This window comes from Rousettus aegyptiacus, unplaced genomic scaffold (genome assembly GCF_014176215.1).
Source record: "Rousettus aegyptiacus isolate mRouAeg1 unplaced genomic scaffold, mRouAeg1.p scaffold_m13_p_11, whole genome shotgun sequence".
NCBI classification, from domain to species: domain Eukaryota; kingdom Metazoa; phylum Chordata; class Mammalia; order Chiroptera; family Pteropodidae; genus Rousettus; species Rousettus aegyptiacus.
The window spans coordinates 33,693,209-33,706,956 of record NW_023416286.1 but is presented as its reverse complement, the minus strand read 5'-3'; the positions used below and the strand labels follow the sequence as shown (position 1 = coordinate 33,706,956).

Here is a 13,748-nt window from a genome sequence, read left to right as displayed (position 1 = left end):
ATGCAGGCAAAATATTTGTTCCCAGAAAAAAGCATGCCTTTTTAAAAACGAGACAAGCACTGCAATTGTATGACTGAAATGTTTCTTTTTTAACATGTGTGGGCACTTAAATGTTATTTCGTTTATTTTACATGTGTTCACAAAAAGACTTTAGCTTGTCAGAAAAAGCTAAATATTTGGAAAAGATTCTTTTTGATTAAAATATTTTAAAGCCATTTTCATACATACTGAGGGATGTTATACCCAGTTAAAAGTCTGAATGCTCCCAGTGCACCGAATAACTTTCAGTCATATGGACATGCTAGGCAGACAATCTTATAAGATGGTACATTCTACACTGATTCATTTGGTTTTAGATTCAAAAGTGTCATATACTAAAGTGTTTATAATCATTAAATACATTAAGAGATGAATTTAAATGAAATGTAGTAGTAACTGTTATCCTTGTGAAACTTTTACAGGATCACATATTTTCATAGCAATCACAATCTGACATTCGGTTAGAGAAAAAGGGCAGGGGGAGATGAATGTTTCATAATATCGAGTTTGCTTACAGTGTAAGATGGTAATGGATTGAACTTAGCAGGTTATAATACAATTTTCATTTTATTTTAAACATATTTTGCATGATATAAAAATATTGATCACAGTGAGCTTTACCAATTGTTATTGCTATAAAAATGAATGCAGAAACAATATTTTTAGTGGAAATAAATTATATAGTCATTATTTTTTTTTTTTAAATCACAACAAAAAAACCTCGGCTGTTTGGTCATTGGCAGAAACCCAGTCTTTACAAGAGGTCTTTTGCAGATGAACTCCAGTCTATTTCTGTAAAGTTATCCACATAGTTCAGAAAACACCGACTTTTGTCTTTGTTACCATGGTCCCACAAGGTCTCTCTGTCCATAGACAGTTCTAAAGTGGCAACACAGTTTTCCATGACAGAAAAATGATGAACTGGAAAATAGTACACTCTCAGTTCATATGTGGTCTTTTCCAATATGAAGGGACACAGCGACATACTTCTTCACTAAATGACAGTCCCTGCTCACAATGCTTCAGTCGATTTGTACATGGTCGTCTGTAACAACTAGGAATACAGAGAGAAACACACTTTTGTTAAACATCACATAGATGAACTTATGCTACAGACACACTTTTGTGTTTTTCTAAATTTTAAACTAAAACAGTTACTCATTTTGTCATAAAATTGTTCTCGGGTTTATAGGTTTGTAAATTGTTAAAGTTCATGCTTAAAATTATAAAATTTGAAAGGAATGGAAAAACATGAAAAAGAAAAGTGTCTTGGTTGCTAAAATAACAAATGGAAGAATGAGATGTCAGCATTAGTTTGAAGTGCTTTCTGCTTCGTGGATGAAAGTAACACAAAACAGAAATTTTGGAAGTAACTGTTTGGTCTGATAATTTAGTGTGGTCACACAGGCATGGCAGAACTCACTAGAGTCTGAGACTTGTAGGGAACTCAGAGCTCGAAGCCATTAAACTCAGCCATTTTGGCAGGCCCGTGGTCCTCAGCAAGCAGCCCCACCCTCACTCCTGTGGCCCCGCTGGGCAAGCAGCTAGCTGTGATGTGGTTCACTCTCTTTTCTCCATCTGGGCTCCAATGCTGTCTGCCGGAAGGGAAGGAGAGGAGTAATATCATCGTGGAAGTCCCTCTCCTCCTCCCCTAGACATCTAGTTTCTAGTAATGGTAAAAGGACAAATGATCAAGTAGTCAATAACATCCGAAGCACTGTTGCCCTGATGAATGGGAGCTATCTTTGAAAAAGTTTCTGAAGTGCGAGTATGCTTAATATATGGGAATGGAAATGGGTGTCCAAGGAAAAAAATACAAGATAACCTGACATGGATATCAAAAGTGCACCAAAGAAAAACTACAGATGTGATTTCAAAATTTCATTTTTGTTCTCTAGAAAAGAAAGTTCATCTAGTTAAAATGTTATTATTGTTAATTTTACTTATAAATACAAATGCATTACTATAAGACCCCTGGTATTCCTTTACTAAAAAGGTACAATTCTCAATGATCAATGAAACTTGCTGATTAAGGCAGTGGACTAAAGTCTGCCCACCACACTTTTGGAATAAATATTAAGAGAAAATGAGGAGTATAAATATTTTCAAAATGTAAATTATTATTTTTTTCTTTTTTGCTTTAATATATGCATGAAAATTGGAATTACACACTTAGAAAAATGAACATGGGAGAGTTTCAGTAAATAGAAAGTCTTTATAAAACAATAGTATTAGGAGAAACACAATGGTAGAAATCTTTTCTACTAAGTTAATGTAAGAATTCTGGAGAAAAATATGGTGGTTGATTTAGCTATGGAAGCATAATAATTGTAAGTTTCTCAATATATATGAAGTCCACTCAGAAGGATTTAATATACAAAATGGTTTAGTAATCTTTAATAAGATTTAATGTTTATATTGTGGATTTTTGAAATATCCTAGTAGAGATATGCAAGTAAAATGGCAACATAGTTATTGCTCAAAATATTCTAAAGAGGAGTATTATAGAGTATTCTGAAATACTAATGGAAAAAGTCATCAATGGTATACATAGATTCAATGAAATCTCCTTAGGCAGTAGCTAGTAGGGACAGATCATCAGAAATATAAATTAAAATTAGACTACAAAACTCTTCAGAATCAAAAAGATGGATACCTTATATACTGAGGAAAAAAAGAATGACAAACATTAATGCAGATATAAAATTGTAAATAAATGAAGTGTAAGGTTTGAGTCATGTAAATAGTCATCTGATGAAAGAGAAGAAAGCCCAATGAAGGTGATAAAGAAAAAATGTATGAAAACTGAAAGGACACTAGGAGAGCACAATTTATGTCAGCCAAAAAAAGAGGAGAGCTTAAAGAAAAGCTACAGAAAGGACAGCTTTGGTCTTACATAAAGACCCAACTGACCATTGGATTTAGCAATTAAGAGTCTGAAGCCTATCAGGGAATTTAGGGCATAAATCCCATTACAGTTGGTTGAATACATGAGAGATGAAAGAAGTGAATGAAAACGTCAAAGGCCTAAACTTGGAGCAAATTTGAAGAGAAGGACAGAACTTGGTTGCTAAGGTATGCTCAACATCACAGAGAGATGCTACCAAAATAAAAGAAATTTAGGAACTTTTATAAATTTAGAGGAAAGAACAGCAGAGTTAAGATGTTAAAGGTATGGAAGAGAGAAGACATGACTGGTGGAGCGATGTTGAAGGAATGTGGGGGGAAATGTCAAAAGTCAGATCTGGCTTAAATAGTAGACCACCTTATTCTCGGACTGTAGAGGAAAAAGTCAGGGACTCACACTTAAAGGGTTTGAGTCCAACAGACTCCTTTTTTTCTTGGTGAAAAAGGTTTGAAGAATGAGTCTTGAGTAAACTTTGACAATATATTATGTCTCTAATTCTGTTAAATAGTTAGCATAAATATTTTTATTTCTAGATATAATTCTACGGTAAATGGTACTATCCTATCCTTTTAAGATTTTGCACATTTTCTGCACTTAGAACAGTTGTCCTAGATTACATCTGATGGCATCGTGTTTTTGGTGGGGGCAGGTGTGCACTGCCTGGTGTACTTTGAAAATGCTCCACAGATGATTGTCCGATGCACCTGTCCCCCAACCTGTGTCGACAGCCACGACCTTGGCCCTTGGGTAAAGGACTCAGAGTGTAACCTGAATTCGGATCTGGTTTGGGCCTAGGGCTCCTTTCTTGCCCTTTGGTGAGGAAACAGTCTCACACAAGTTTGGTATTAGTTAAAAAATATCAGAATTTGCCTTCCAGATCTTACTGGTTTCATGCTAATAAACGACTGTTATTTTGATTAAGAAAACTGCTTTTAGCTTAGAAAACTATTTCCAGTAAGAGAAATAAATACAATTTATGAAGATTTCCTACCTGCATGTTTGATGTTGAAATTTCTTTCCTTTTAAGAAGCATTTCTGTGGATTTTCTGTACATTCACAGGCACACTTCCCAGGGTTGAGGGGCTGATTTCTTGGGCAGGTCCTTTTACATACACATTGGCATGTGTTTTCATCAAATTCTCTGTTGGTCCCACATGAGTTGGGGAAAAGTTTGTTTTTACAGACGCACTGGCATGAGTCTCTGTCTAGTTCTTGGTGAGGCCCGCAGCTGGAAGGCTGAAGCCCCGCTTTGCAGACACATTGACAGGTCTCTTCGTCCAGTTCCTTGTTGGGTCCACAGATATCATGGAATCCATCTGCCGACTCTAGATACACACAGGCAGGACAAACTTACTACACCTTACTTGGTCCCAGGTATGGTGTGAAACAAAAGCACTGAAAAGCATCTTCCTTTCTATGTTTTTCATTACAGGGCTGCGCATAAACACGGGCATGTTCCTTTATAAAGAAGTTCAAAATAATACCGATACGAAGCAAAAAGCATCCTATTATGTAGTGACCCATTTAAAATTATGATAATCTGAATATTGGACATATGATTTTAATATTAAAATATTTGTTAATCAAATTAGAGACCCTTGGTATTTAGTCTTAAAAACATCATTCTGCTTACCGTCTTCAGCGCTAGAGGTAAAAATAAAATCCTGCTGAGTGAGGCATCTGCAGACTTGGCTATTCCATGTGTAATTTGTAGGGCAAGTCTTGTTGGCAGCCTGGCACCTTGAGGAGACACCGATAAGTTAGGCATTAGTATAATTGGAACATAGAAGGGATCATCCCTTTTCTTACCTATGTATTACACAATCAGTACATGCTTGTAAAAAATGCTCTAAAATAATGTAAGTATATATGAAATGAAATATGAGAGTTTCTTCTCAAACTACTTCTACCTACTTGTGCTGTCAAATTCTAATCCCAGAGGTGACCACTGTTAGTGGTATAGTCTTATTTCACTCCAGATCTCTACCTTTTAGAGGCATTTATTTGTATAATCCCATAGTGATCTAGTTTGTGTGAACATGGGATAAAACCTTTTATATTACTCTGAAATTATTTTTCCATTAAACAATACACTATGGACATCTTTGTATGTCATTTCATAAAGTTCCACTCCGTTACTTTTCATGGTTGCATAGTAGTCCATTAAGTGGATGTATGTATTACTATTTATTTTATTAATCTCCTACTGGTAGCTATTAAAGTTGCTTCCAATTGGCTTTTTCAAACAGTTCTACAGAAACCACCCTTATACATGTAACTGCACTGACTTATTTCTGAGGCACGGATGTCTGTAACTGTCAAGGGTCCATTAATATAAAATTCCCACTCTACACTCTACCAGAAAGGTATTAAAGAGTTATGTTTTTGCTGTTGTTCTAGTTTTCCCTCCCGGGGGCAACTTTCTCTCCGAGACAGCGGATAGGGGAACATACAGGCTTCCCTTTCCGATTCCGTCATTCCTGACAATGCTTGACTTCCTTCCTTCATCCTCCTCCCTCCTTACCTCCTCCCTCCCTCCTCCTCCTTCCTTCCTTCTTCTTCCTTCCTTCCTTCCTTCCTCCTTCCTTCCTTCCTTCCTTCCTTTCTTCATTTTAGTAAAAATTAAACAGCATGCTCTTCCTTTTCTTAGCTTTTGGTACATGGCTTTAGTGTTTCTTTTTGCAAATAAAAAAATATGTATACATTTTAGTTCATTCTGTTACACAGAAGATAGCATCCTTTAGATGTGGTTCTAAACCTTGCTTTTTATTTAACAATATTTCCTGGAGAACATTATACTTTCCTAATAATTTTAGGTATTCTCAAGAGCAAGTCTCTACACGTTAAGTATTTTTGTTATTATTTTCTTGGCTAATGATAAACTGACACCAATTCACATAAAATTTAGACAGTGTATACATTTTCTAAAATAATATCACTGTTTCTTTAAATTTACTTCCTATCCAAAATGTCAGTATTCTATCCAACAATATGAAATTGTTTAGTTATATAATAGCAATGTAATTAATCTTGGTTGAATGAAACTCATATTACTCTTCTGTAAATGAAAGTAAATCCATTGTGTCTATGTTGCCGCAATATTGATGTGGGTTAAGTAACATATTCCCAGGTTGATAAAAGTGGACACAGTGCTGTGGCAGTCCTATTAGAAAAGCATCGTTCATTTAGCTGATATGTGATTTATAGTGCCATGACTTAAGCCACTGTTTTTTCCAATTGTTAGTTGTAACACATTAGTGGATCAGAAAATCAACTACATGAGTTGGGAAATGCATTTTTAATGTAAAAATTGGGATGTAATAAAATACAAACTATTAGAGTGCATGTGATAAAGACTATTTTCTGAAATTTTATTTCAATTATATATATGCATGTAAATATTTAAAAATAAGTAGTATACATACACAAACATGTACATGCAAGTATGAATATACAACCCCTAAGACACAAAACCCCTCCTTCTTCCATGTGTGGTGTGTGTGTATGTATGTGTGTCTATGGTTGCAATGTCACATGTATTTGTCTTTAGTTGCATCCAGAAAAGTTGACAAAACACATCTCTAAGCTATTCAAATGGCAAAAAAAAAAAGTGTCACAAATAATATCCGTCTCTGGCCTAACTGAGATGGTGAATGATGACATTTCCAACTGCAGGAATATGTATAATGTGTCTGTGCTTAAGTTTAAAAATGTATGCAAAGTTGTTCATCCTAAATAGATATGAAAACAAAAACAATTTCCTATCATCTAGTGAGGAAAAAATAGATTTTTCTCTCTAATATTTCACATCTTCAAAAATATAAGTTTAGAAGCATGTACTGTGTGTAGAAAAACAAATGTAGAAATAAATGTAGAAATATATTTCTGGAAATGTTATACAAAGCAAGTTTTCCAGCTTTATAGAATTAAATAATGATTTCATATAATTTGGCTAAACTAACTCTTTAGTTTTTTCATATTCATGTTGAGTAAAAATATAATCTTCAGAATAACACTCTCAGTTATGTTATACCTCAAATGTTGTACCCACATAAACTTTATATTGACTGACTAATTATGGTTTGCTCAAGTATTTTAATTTCTAATATTCTTAAAACTTAAATTTATAGAAAAATATGACTTTAGAAGATGCTCTGTATTCCATTAAGATAACAAATGATTAAATCTAACCACATTACATTTTTTTGATAAATATCAAAATAGAATTTTGATTTCCTAAATGCCAATGGTTGATGTCATCTGAACTTCACCCACTATGATAACATTACTCAAACCTATATGATGGAAGAATATCAGTCCAGACCCTTTTTGCTTAAGATTGTTGTCAGAATAATAGCTGGAAGGGTAACTGTATTCTTTCATTATCAGAGCCACAGAGCCCTGAGAAAAAATGTTTCAAAAGTTTTATTCTAAAAGTCTTTGAATTGTTTTGTTCGCATTGAGTTTATCATGTATGGCCCTTGAATATACTTGACTATTTAGACAGATGTTGATATGCTTACAGTTTTGCAAGAGTGGTTAAGTAAAAATGTCCTTGATATTCAATGTCATTAACTTATTTAATACTATGCGTAGAAATCAGAACTGCATTCATTTTTAAGGCTTTATATAAATTATCTAAAATAAAAAGGAACACATTTAGCAGAGATATACCTGAATAAAATGGCATATACTCATCTTCCCTTATATTGATTTTTATTGACTTCACACTAATTTGTGTTCCTATCTGTGCATGTTATTGTTTGCTTATGTTCCCTTAGTCTATTGACTGGCAGAACAGTGGATAGGGGTTGGGGTTTGTTAGGGTATAAAAGGAATAGATGGAAATTAGGACTGATTAATGAAAATTCCATGGTTTCACCATTATTTCAGACTTAATAATTAATAGGCTAATTAAATAGTTGCATTAATATAAAAAATGAGCTTATAAATCTAATTTTCACTTCTTGTGCAAATATAAACCTGTCATTTATGAAAGCTCAGCCACCTTCTGAAACTTGGATATAAAATAAGAATCACACTGTTTGTTCACCAGTTGGGTAACCAAGTACAGAACTGCTTGTTTTTGAGTGAGATGTCACCAGAACAGGGGCATAGAAGCACTGGAGAACAGATAAGTCTAGAAGCCTATGTTTTCCTGTTTTTAATTTTTGAATTTGCCTGCTTGGATAGGTTGAGAGACAAAGTTGAGAGAAGTATGGTAGATTAAAAGAATGGAAATCTAGTAGTTACCATATTTACAGCTTGTCAGTTTCTATTTCTATATTTAATTTGAATTAACAGAATTAGAACAGAGAATAGATAAGGGTAAGTAATCAGGAACTCAGTAAAAATGTCCTTTAATCATAGCCACTGGTCTCATTATCTCTTAACAGCCACAATACATTAACAGAAAAACAAAACAAAACAACACAAAAAGAACAAAAAGAACGTGTGTTGACGGTATTAGAGAGTTGACATCAAAATGACTGGCTGATGTCAGGGATTGGGGGGAGTGAGAAGGGCTGAACAGGTAGAGTATGCAGGATTTGAGCACAGTGAAACATTCTGTATGGTACTGTAATTATACATTTCTTTACACATTTGTCAAAATCCATGTAATTTACAACATGATCCTAATGTAAACCATGGATTTTAGTTAATAACATATCAATATTGACTCATCAATTGTTAAAAATGTAATTCAAAATATTAATAATAAAGGAAACTAGGTGAGGATGGCGAAGAGATATATGAGAACTCTGTACCTTCTGCTCAGTTTTTTTTGTAGAAGTAAAACTGCTAAAAAGTCTATTAAAAATTTTTAGAAAAGGGGGGAGTGGATTTGGTCTAATAATATGGGAATTTATTGATAACACTCACCAATGTGTTTTGGTTGAACTTGATATTAAGCCTCACAAAATCTTTGACCTAACAGTTTCCACCTCTGGGTAACAGTACTGACATAACCCCAGCACAGAAAATGTACTAATAAATCTTCTCAGCCATACATGTTTTGCTATAATTTCTACCAGTCAATCAACGAGCCATTAGAATGCTGTGCTTTCAGTTACTGTCTTTTAGAAGGCACAAATCAGACAGTCCAAAGGTAGGTGCACTGTAGAGCAGTTACCTTCCTTTTTGATAAAAACATACTTCAGGGTCTCTTAACCGAGTTTGATGGTAAACCAATTCTTATCACTAGGTGCTCATATGAAGGTGTTAAACAATATTTAGATAAAGAACTTTATAAAAAAGAGAATGAACAGACATATGAATTAAGATTTCAACAATAAATGTATATGAACATAATGGTTTTAAACTTGCAAAGAGGATTTTTCAGGGCAGAATACAGATGCCTGTTTTAAAATACTGGGGAAAAAAAGTAGTTTCTGATTAACTGGTGCAAGCCCATCCCAATTTAATTGGAAGATATATCATCTTGATATTTCTGTTCTGATATAGTTTATTAATCATGTTATTGTTTATCTTTATTTCTGGTAAAGTATATATTTGTATTATTTTAAAATTGAAGGGAAATAATGAAAAAATGGAAGAAAAATCTTCATGGATAGTCAAGCTTCTAAGCATTCAGACTGAGGATCTGTTACGTATTAAAGTTTAAAGACACTGAGCATTGAAGTTCTAAATCAAAAGTTGCCAGGACTATAAATCCATTTGGTTTCTTGGAGAAGAGATGAGTTCTCACAAGAATGAAATATTCCTTAATAAACCTGAATAAATATAACTTCTTAGAAGCAAAAATTTTTATTTAGTTTCTTAGTGAACAATGTTAAACTTTTCATAAAAGAAATAGAAAACAATAAACAAACGAAAACACATATCAGCCTGGAGGCTAGATTTATCCATTTTTTTAATCTCTTCTTTTCCAGTCTTTCTCATGATGTGACTCTCCCCCAAAAGACTGTGATACAGCCTCTTTATCAGGCTTAAATAATATAGCCTCTATTTTTATTATCCATTTAAAAATTCAAACTATGTTGGTTATGCTGAACATTGTAATGTCACTCCTCCACCTCCAAACTCTCTACACTACCTCACTAGCTCTACAGAAAAGATGAAACTCCCAGGCTGGTGCTCAAAGCATCCAAAGCACTGCCTTAAGCACTGCATCTTCAGGGCGCTTGTCTCTCACATGTGACATCTCTCTCCTTTGATTTTTCTCTCTTCCTAATATACAGTATATTGCCTCCCCTATACTATATTATCACAGAATAAGCACGAACATTCTATTTAGTTATGTATTTATATATATATATATATATATATATATATATAAAATGAAATACTAAATACATAGCTATTTTTAAGTGGACATGAAATGACAGTAACATCTTATTTATTAGTAATACACAGCTACTTTATGAATGAAGTAGGACTACAGACATCAATGTGATTAAATCTCTAAAACAAGCTGCTGAGAGAAAAAAACTGTCACCACTTAAACATAAAACTTCTAAACACTCAAAGGTGTCCTATATAATTTCTTGTGGTATGTTAATATAGCCATATGCCATAAAAATAGAAAACATGAGTAAAAATAATACGATTTCATAGTAGCAATTACCTCTGGGGATGGGGGATGAAGAACAGTGACTGGGACTTTGGGTTGTATCTTAAATTTGAAAAAATATATTTGTTAAATTTTGCAATATGTGAGTTTGTTTTTATTGTCCTTTAGTATATATTTGAGAGTTTGTTTTTACTTAAATGAGTTAAAACTGCAGTAATGACTGTACCTCCAAAGGAATGAACTGCCTCCAAATTTAGTTTGAATCTCTGATGTGCTACATTTTTAGTTGTGTGATGCTGGAGAATGTTACTAAATCCCTCTGATTCAGTTTCTTGCGCATAATTGGGAATTTCTTTCTCTCATTCTGTTTCCTTCTTTCTCAAACACACTCTCTCTCTTTCTGTCAAGTGCATGGCAGATTACTAATAAATAAGATGTTACTTTCATTTCATGTCCTTCAGCTAAGGGAGTCAGTCCTTGTCATTCTTGAGCTTTTTCTAATATTTGATCATCAAACCACTTCATCTTCCCTTGAACTCTCATTGGCTTTTGTAATATCATCTGAATTTTGTAATATCATTCTCTCCCAGTTTTATCTCTTTTCTTTCTGAGTGTTCTTTCTCAGTCTCTTGCACAAAGAATTGTTTCTCTACGTTTACTAAATATTGATATTTCACATAGTGTCATCTGCTGCTCCTCTTCTCTGATTAAGTCTTATATTTTCCTGTATCTTCCAATTGCTGCAACTTCCAATTATATGCTGGTAGCTACCAAATGAGCATGCCCTTTGCCCTGCTAATGTCGTCTTAGCTCCATATTCGAATACCTACTAAGTGTTCATTTTGACTTCTTACAGATATCACAAATATCTGTGTAAAACTACCTGTGTAAAAACTAAATTTTCCTCTTAAAATTCACATTCCTGTTTTCTTGAGTATTATCCATGCAGTTTCACCCTCACCTTCTCCCTCTTTGTTAACCCACACATGTAGTTCCTAAGTCATATACTTTTTCTCTTTCAAATGTCTTTCCATCTCCATTTCTCTTTCCTTCTCCATTTCCACTGCCTCAGTTCCCGCCCTTATTATTTCTCCATTGGATTGTTTCAGAAGCTTCCTCTCCAATTTCTCACCTCCTGTTTGCTCCTTTAAGCCACTACTACATTACTACGAGGCTGTTCTTTCTATAATATAAAAGGTAAATATCACACCCCTAAATGAATCTTTTAGTGGTTCCTGGGAGATGAAGAAAAAGTCAATCCTTGGCATGATATATGCAATTCTGCGCACCCCACGTGGCCTCATGTGGATTCTCTCCACCTCGCACTGCTCCAGTCACGCATCCAGCATTCTCCTCTACCACACCCACTCCAGTCCTGTGTTACAGGTTCGACTTGCTCATGTGATTCTTCTAGAGTAGTGATTTTATCTATCTTTCTATTTCATAATAGTAGTACTTAGTAAGCACATAATCACTCTTTGTTGAATGACTTAATGAAGCAGAGCACAGTGTTTTATGCATGTATTCTATTACAAATATTTGTTTGTTTATACGCTGCACATGAGTTGCTTTAGTTAAGAAATTATATTATCCATTTCAAAAATATCCCACATTTCCTAATACTACACACATCAAAAACAATATAAATATCTCATAAATGAATAAAGCCTACTTTGACTAAGTAAAAAAATTCTAGGGCATCACTTCTTAATCACACATGGCTCTTCAAAAGAGGAGAGCCTCTACTTTAGAGGCCACAGAAATTCATGGAGTTCAAGCAGAAGGAAAATATAAGAGGAAATAATTGGAAAGAAAATAATCTGTAAGCACATCCATATCAATAGTGATAGCTAACCACTTCTGCTAGAGGTACTCTCTCCAACATCTGGAATTTATGACATATTTTGTTGCTACGGATATTGAAATTTTGAAGTATTTTTGTAAATACTAGAAATGCTATATGATATTTGGGAAAAGCATGCGATGAAGAGAAAGATTTGAATTTTTATCTTTTTCTGGCACTTATATTTTTAGCAGTTTAGTTTTGTGCATGCTAATTAGACTCAATTATTTCATTAGTAAAATGTTAAGAAAAAAATTGCAGCCAAGACTGGATGTTTACTTTGTGTCAGGCAGTATGCTAATATTTAATGTGAATTACTGATAATAATCATCACTGCATCCCTATGAGTTTGGTACTATTATTATCATTATTATTATTCTATTATCCTATTAAACAATAGTAGATTAACATATAATATAGTATTAGATTGTGAAAATTATGGTCCAGATGTTATACTGTATCATGTTATCTATAATATTTTAATTTATATATATATAGTTATAGATGAAATGAGGAAAATGAGTCACAAAGTTTAAAGAACTTAGCAAAATTCAAAGAGCTAATAAGCGAGAATGAATTTTCAAACCAGGAACCTGCCTGCAGTGTGCACACTTCTTAACTAGTGCCCGTAATCTCTATCATCAGTGCAGCCACCTGGCAGAACCAGTATGAGCATGAGACAATGTGTGGGAGATGCTTGGTGCACAGTAATATTTAGTAAAATGAAATAGTAATAATCTAAATACAACGTGTTGACATCCTCTTTGACCTTAAATGATCTGAGTGCTGTGAGATCAAGGGCAGCCAAACTCACCTTTGTCTTCTCTCATAATATCTAGAAACACTCTTTGTCCATTTTAGAGACTCAACAATTATTTTATGAATGATTTCTTTAATTAGTGACTTATACTTCTTCATAAATAATGTAAAACAAATGGTCTGCTACTTATTGAACTTCATAACAATGTAAACATAATACCATGCATTTGAAAAAGGCGGGCTTTGTCTTTCTCTATAATCTGAATAAAATTTCAAACTCTATATAAAGGAGTGCTGGGAAGCCCTCCGCAGTAAGGAATCATAAGAATCTTAAAGATTTGACTTAAAGTGTCACCCTAAAGAGTTCAAGTAATCTACCTTTTTAAACCCAAACTACTTTACTATAGTAAATTAAAGGGTTTTTCTTCCCTTGGCTTTTCAAAAATCAATTTTATTGGGGAATAACTTATTTACAGTAAAATTCTATTTTAAATTCATTGTCTTTTGACAAATTTATGTACTTATGCAACTATTATCATAAAATGATTTCCATCAGCTCAAAAAGTTTTCTTTGCTCCTTTCCAATAAATTCCTTCCACTTATATTTTCAGGCAATGACTGAATTGCTTTTTCTCAATCTAAATTATATTTGTCTTTTCTAGGGT

At 33.6% G+C, this 13,748-nt stretch overlaps 1 protein-coding gene across 1 annotated transcript in view; it reads right to left on the bottom strand.

Moving 5' to 3' along the window:
- Positions 1–587: 587 nt before the first annotated feature.
- Positions 588–13,748, bottom strand: part of VEGFC (vascular endothelial growth factor C) — a 95,773-nt gene continuing 82,612 nt past the window's right edge. Inside the window, exons 5-7 of the mRNA XM_016166031.2 lie at positions 4,581–4,687; positions 3,939–4,272; positions 588–1,093 (exon numbers count right to left, since the gene is read on the bottom strand). Of these exons, the coding sequence (XP_016021517.2) occupies positions 979–1,093; positions 3,939–4,272; positions 4,581–4,687 (556 nt within the window). The 3' untranslated portion in view covers positions 588–978. The remainder of the gene's footprint in view (positions 1,094–3,938; positions 4,273–4,580; positions 4,688–13,748) is intronic.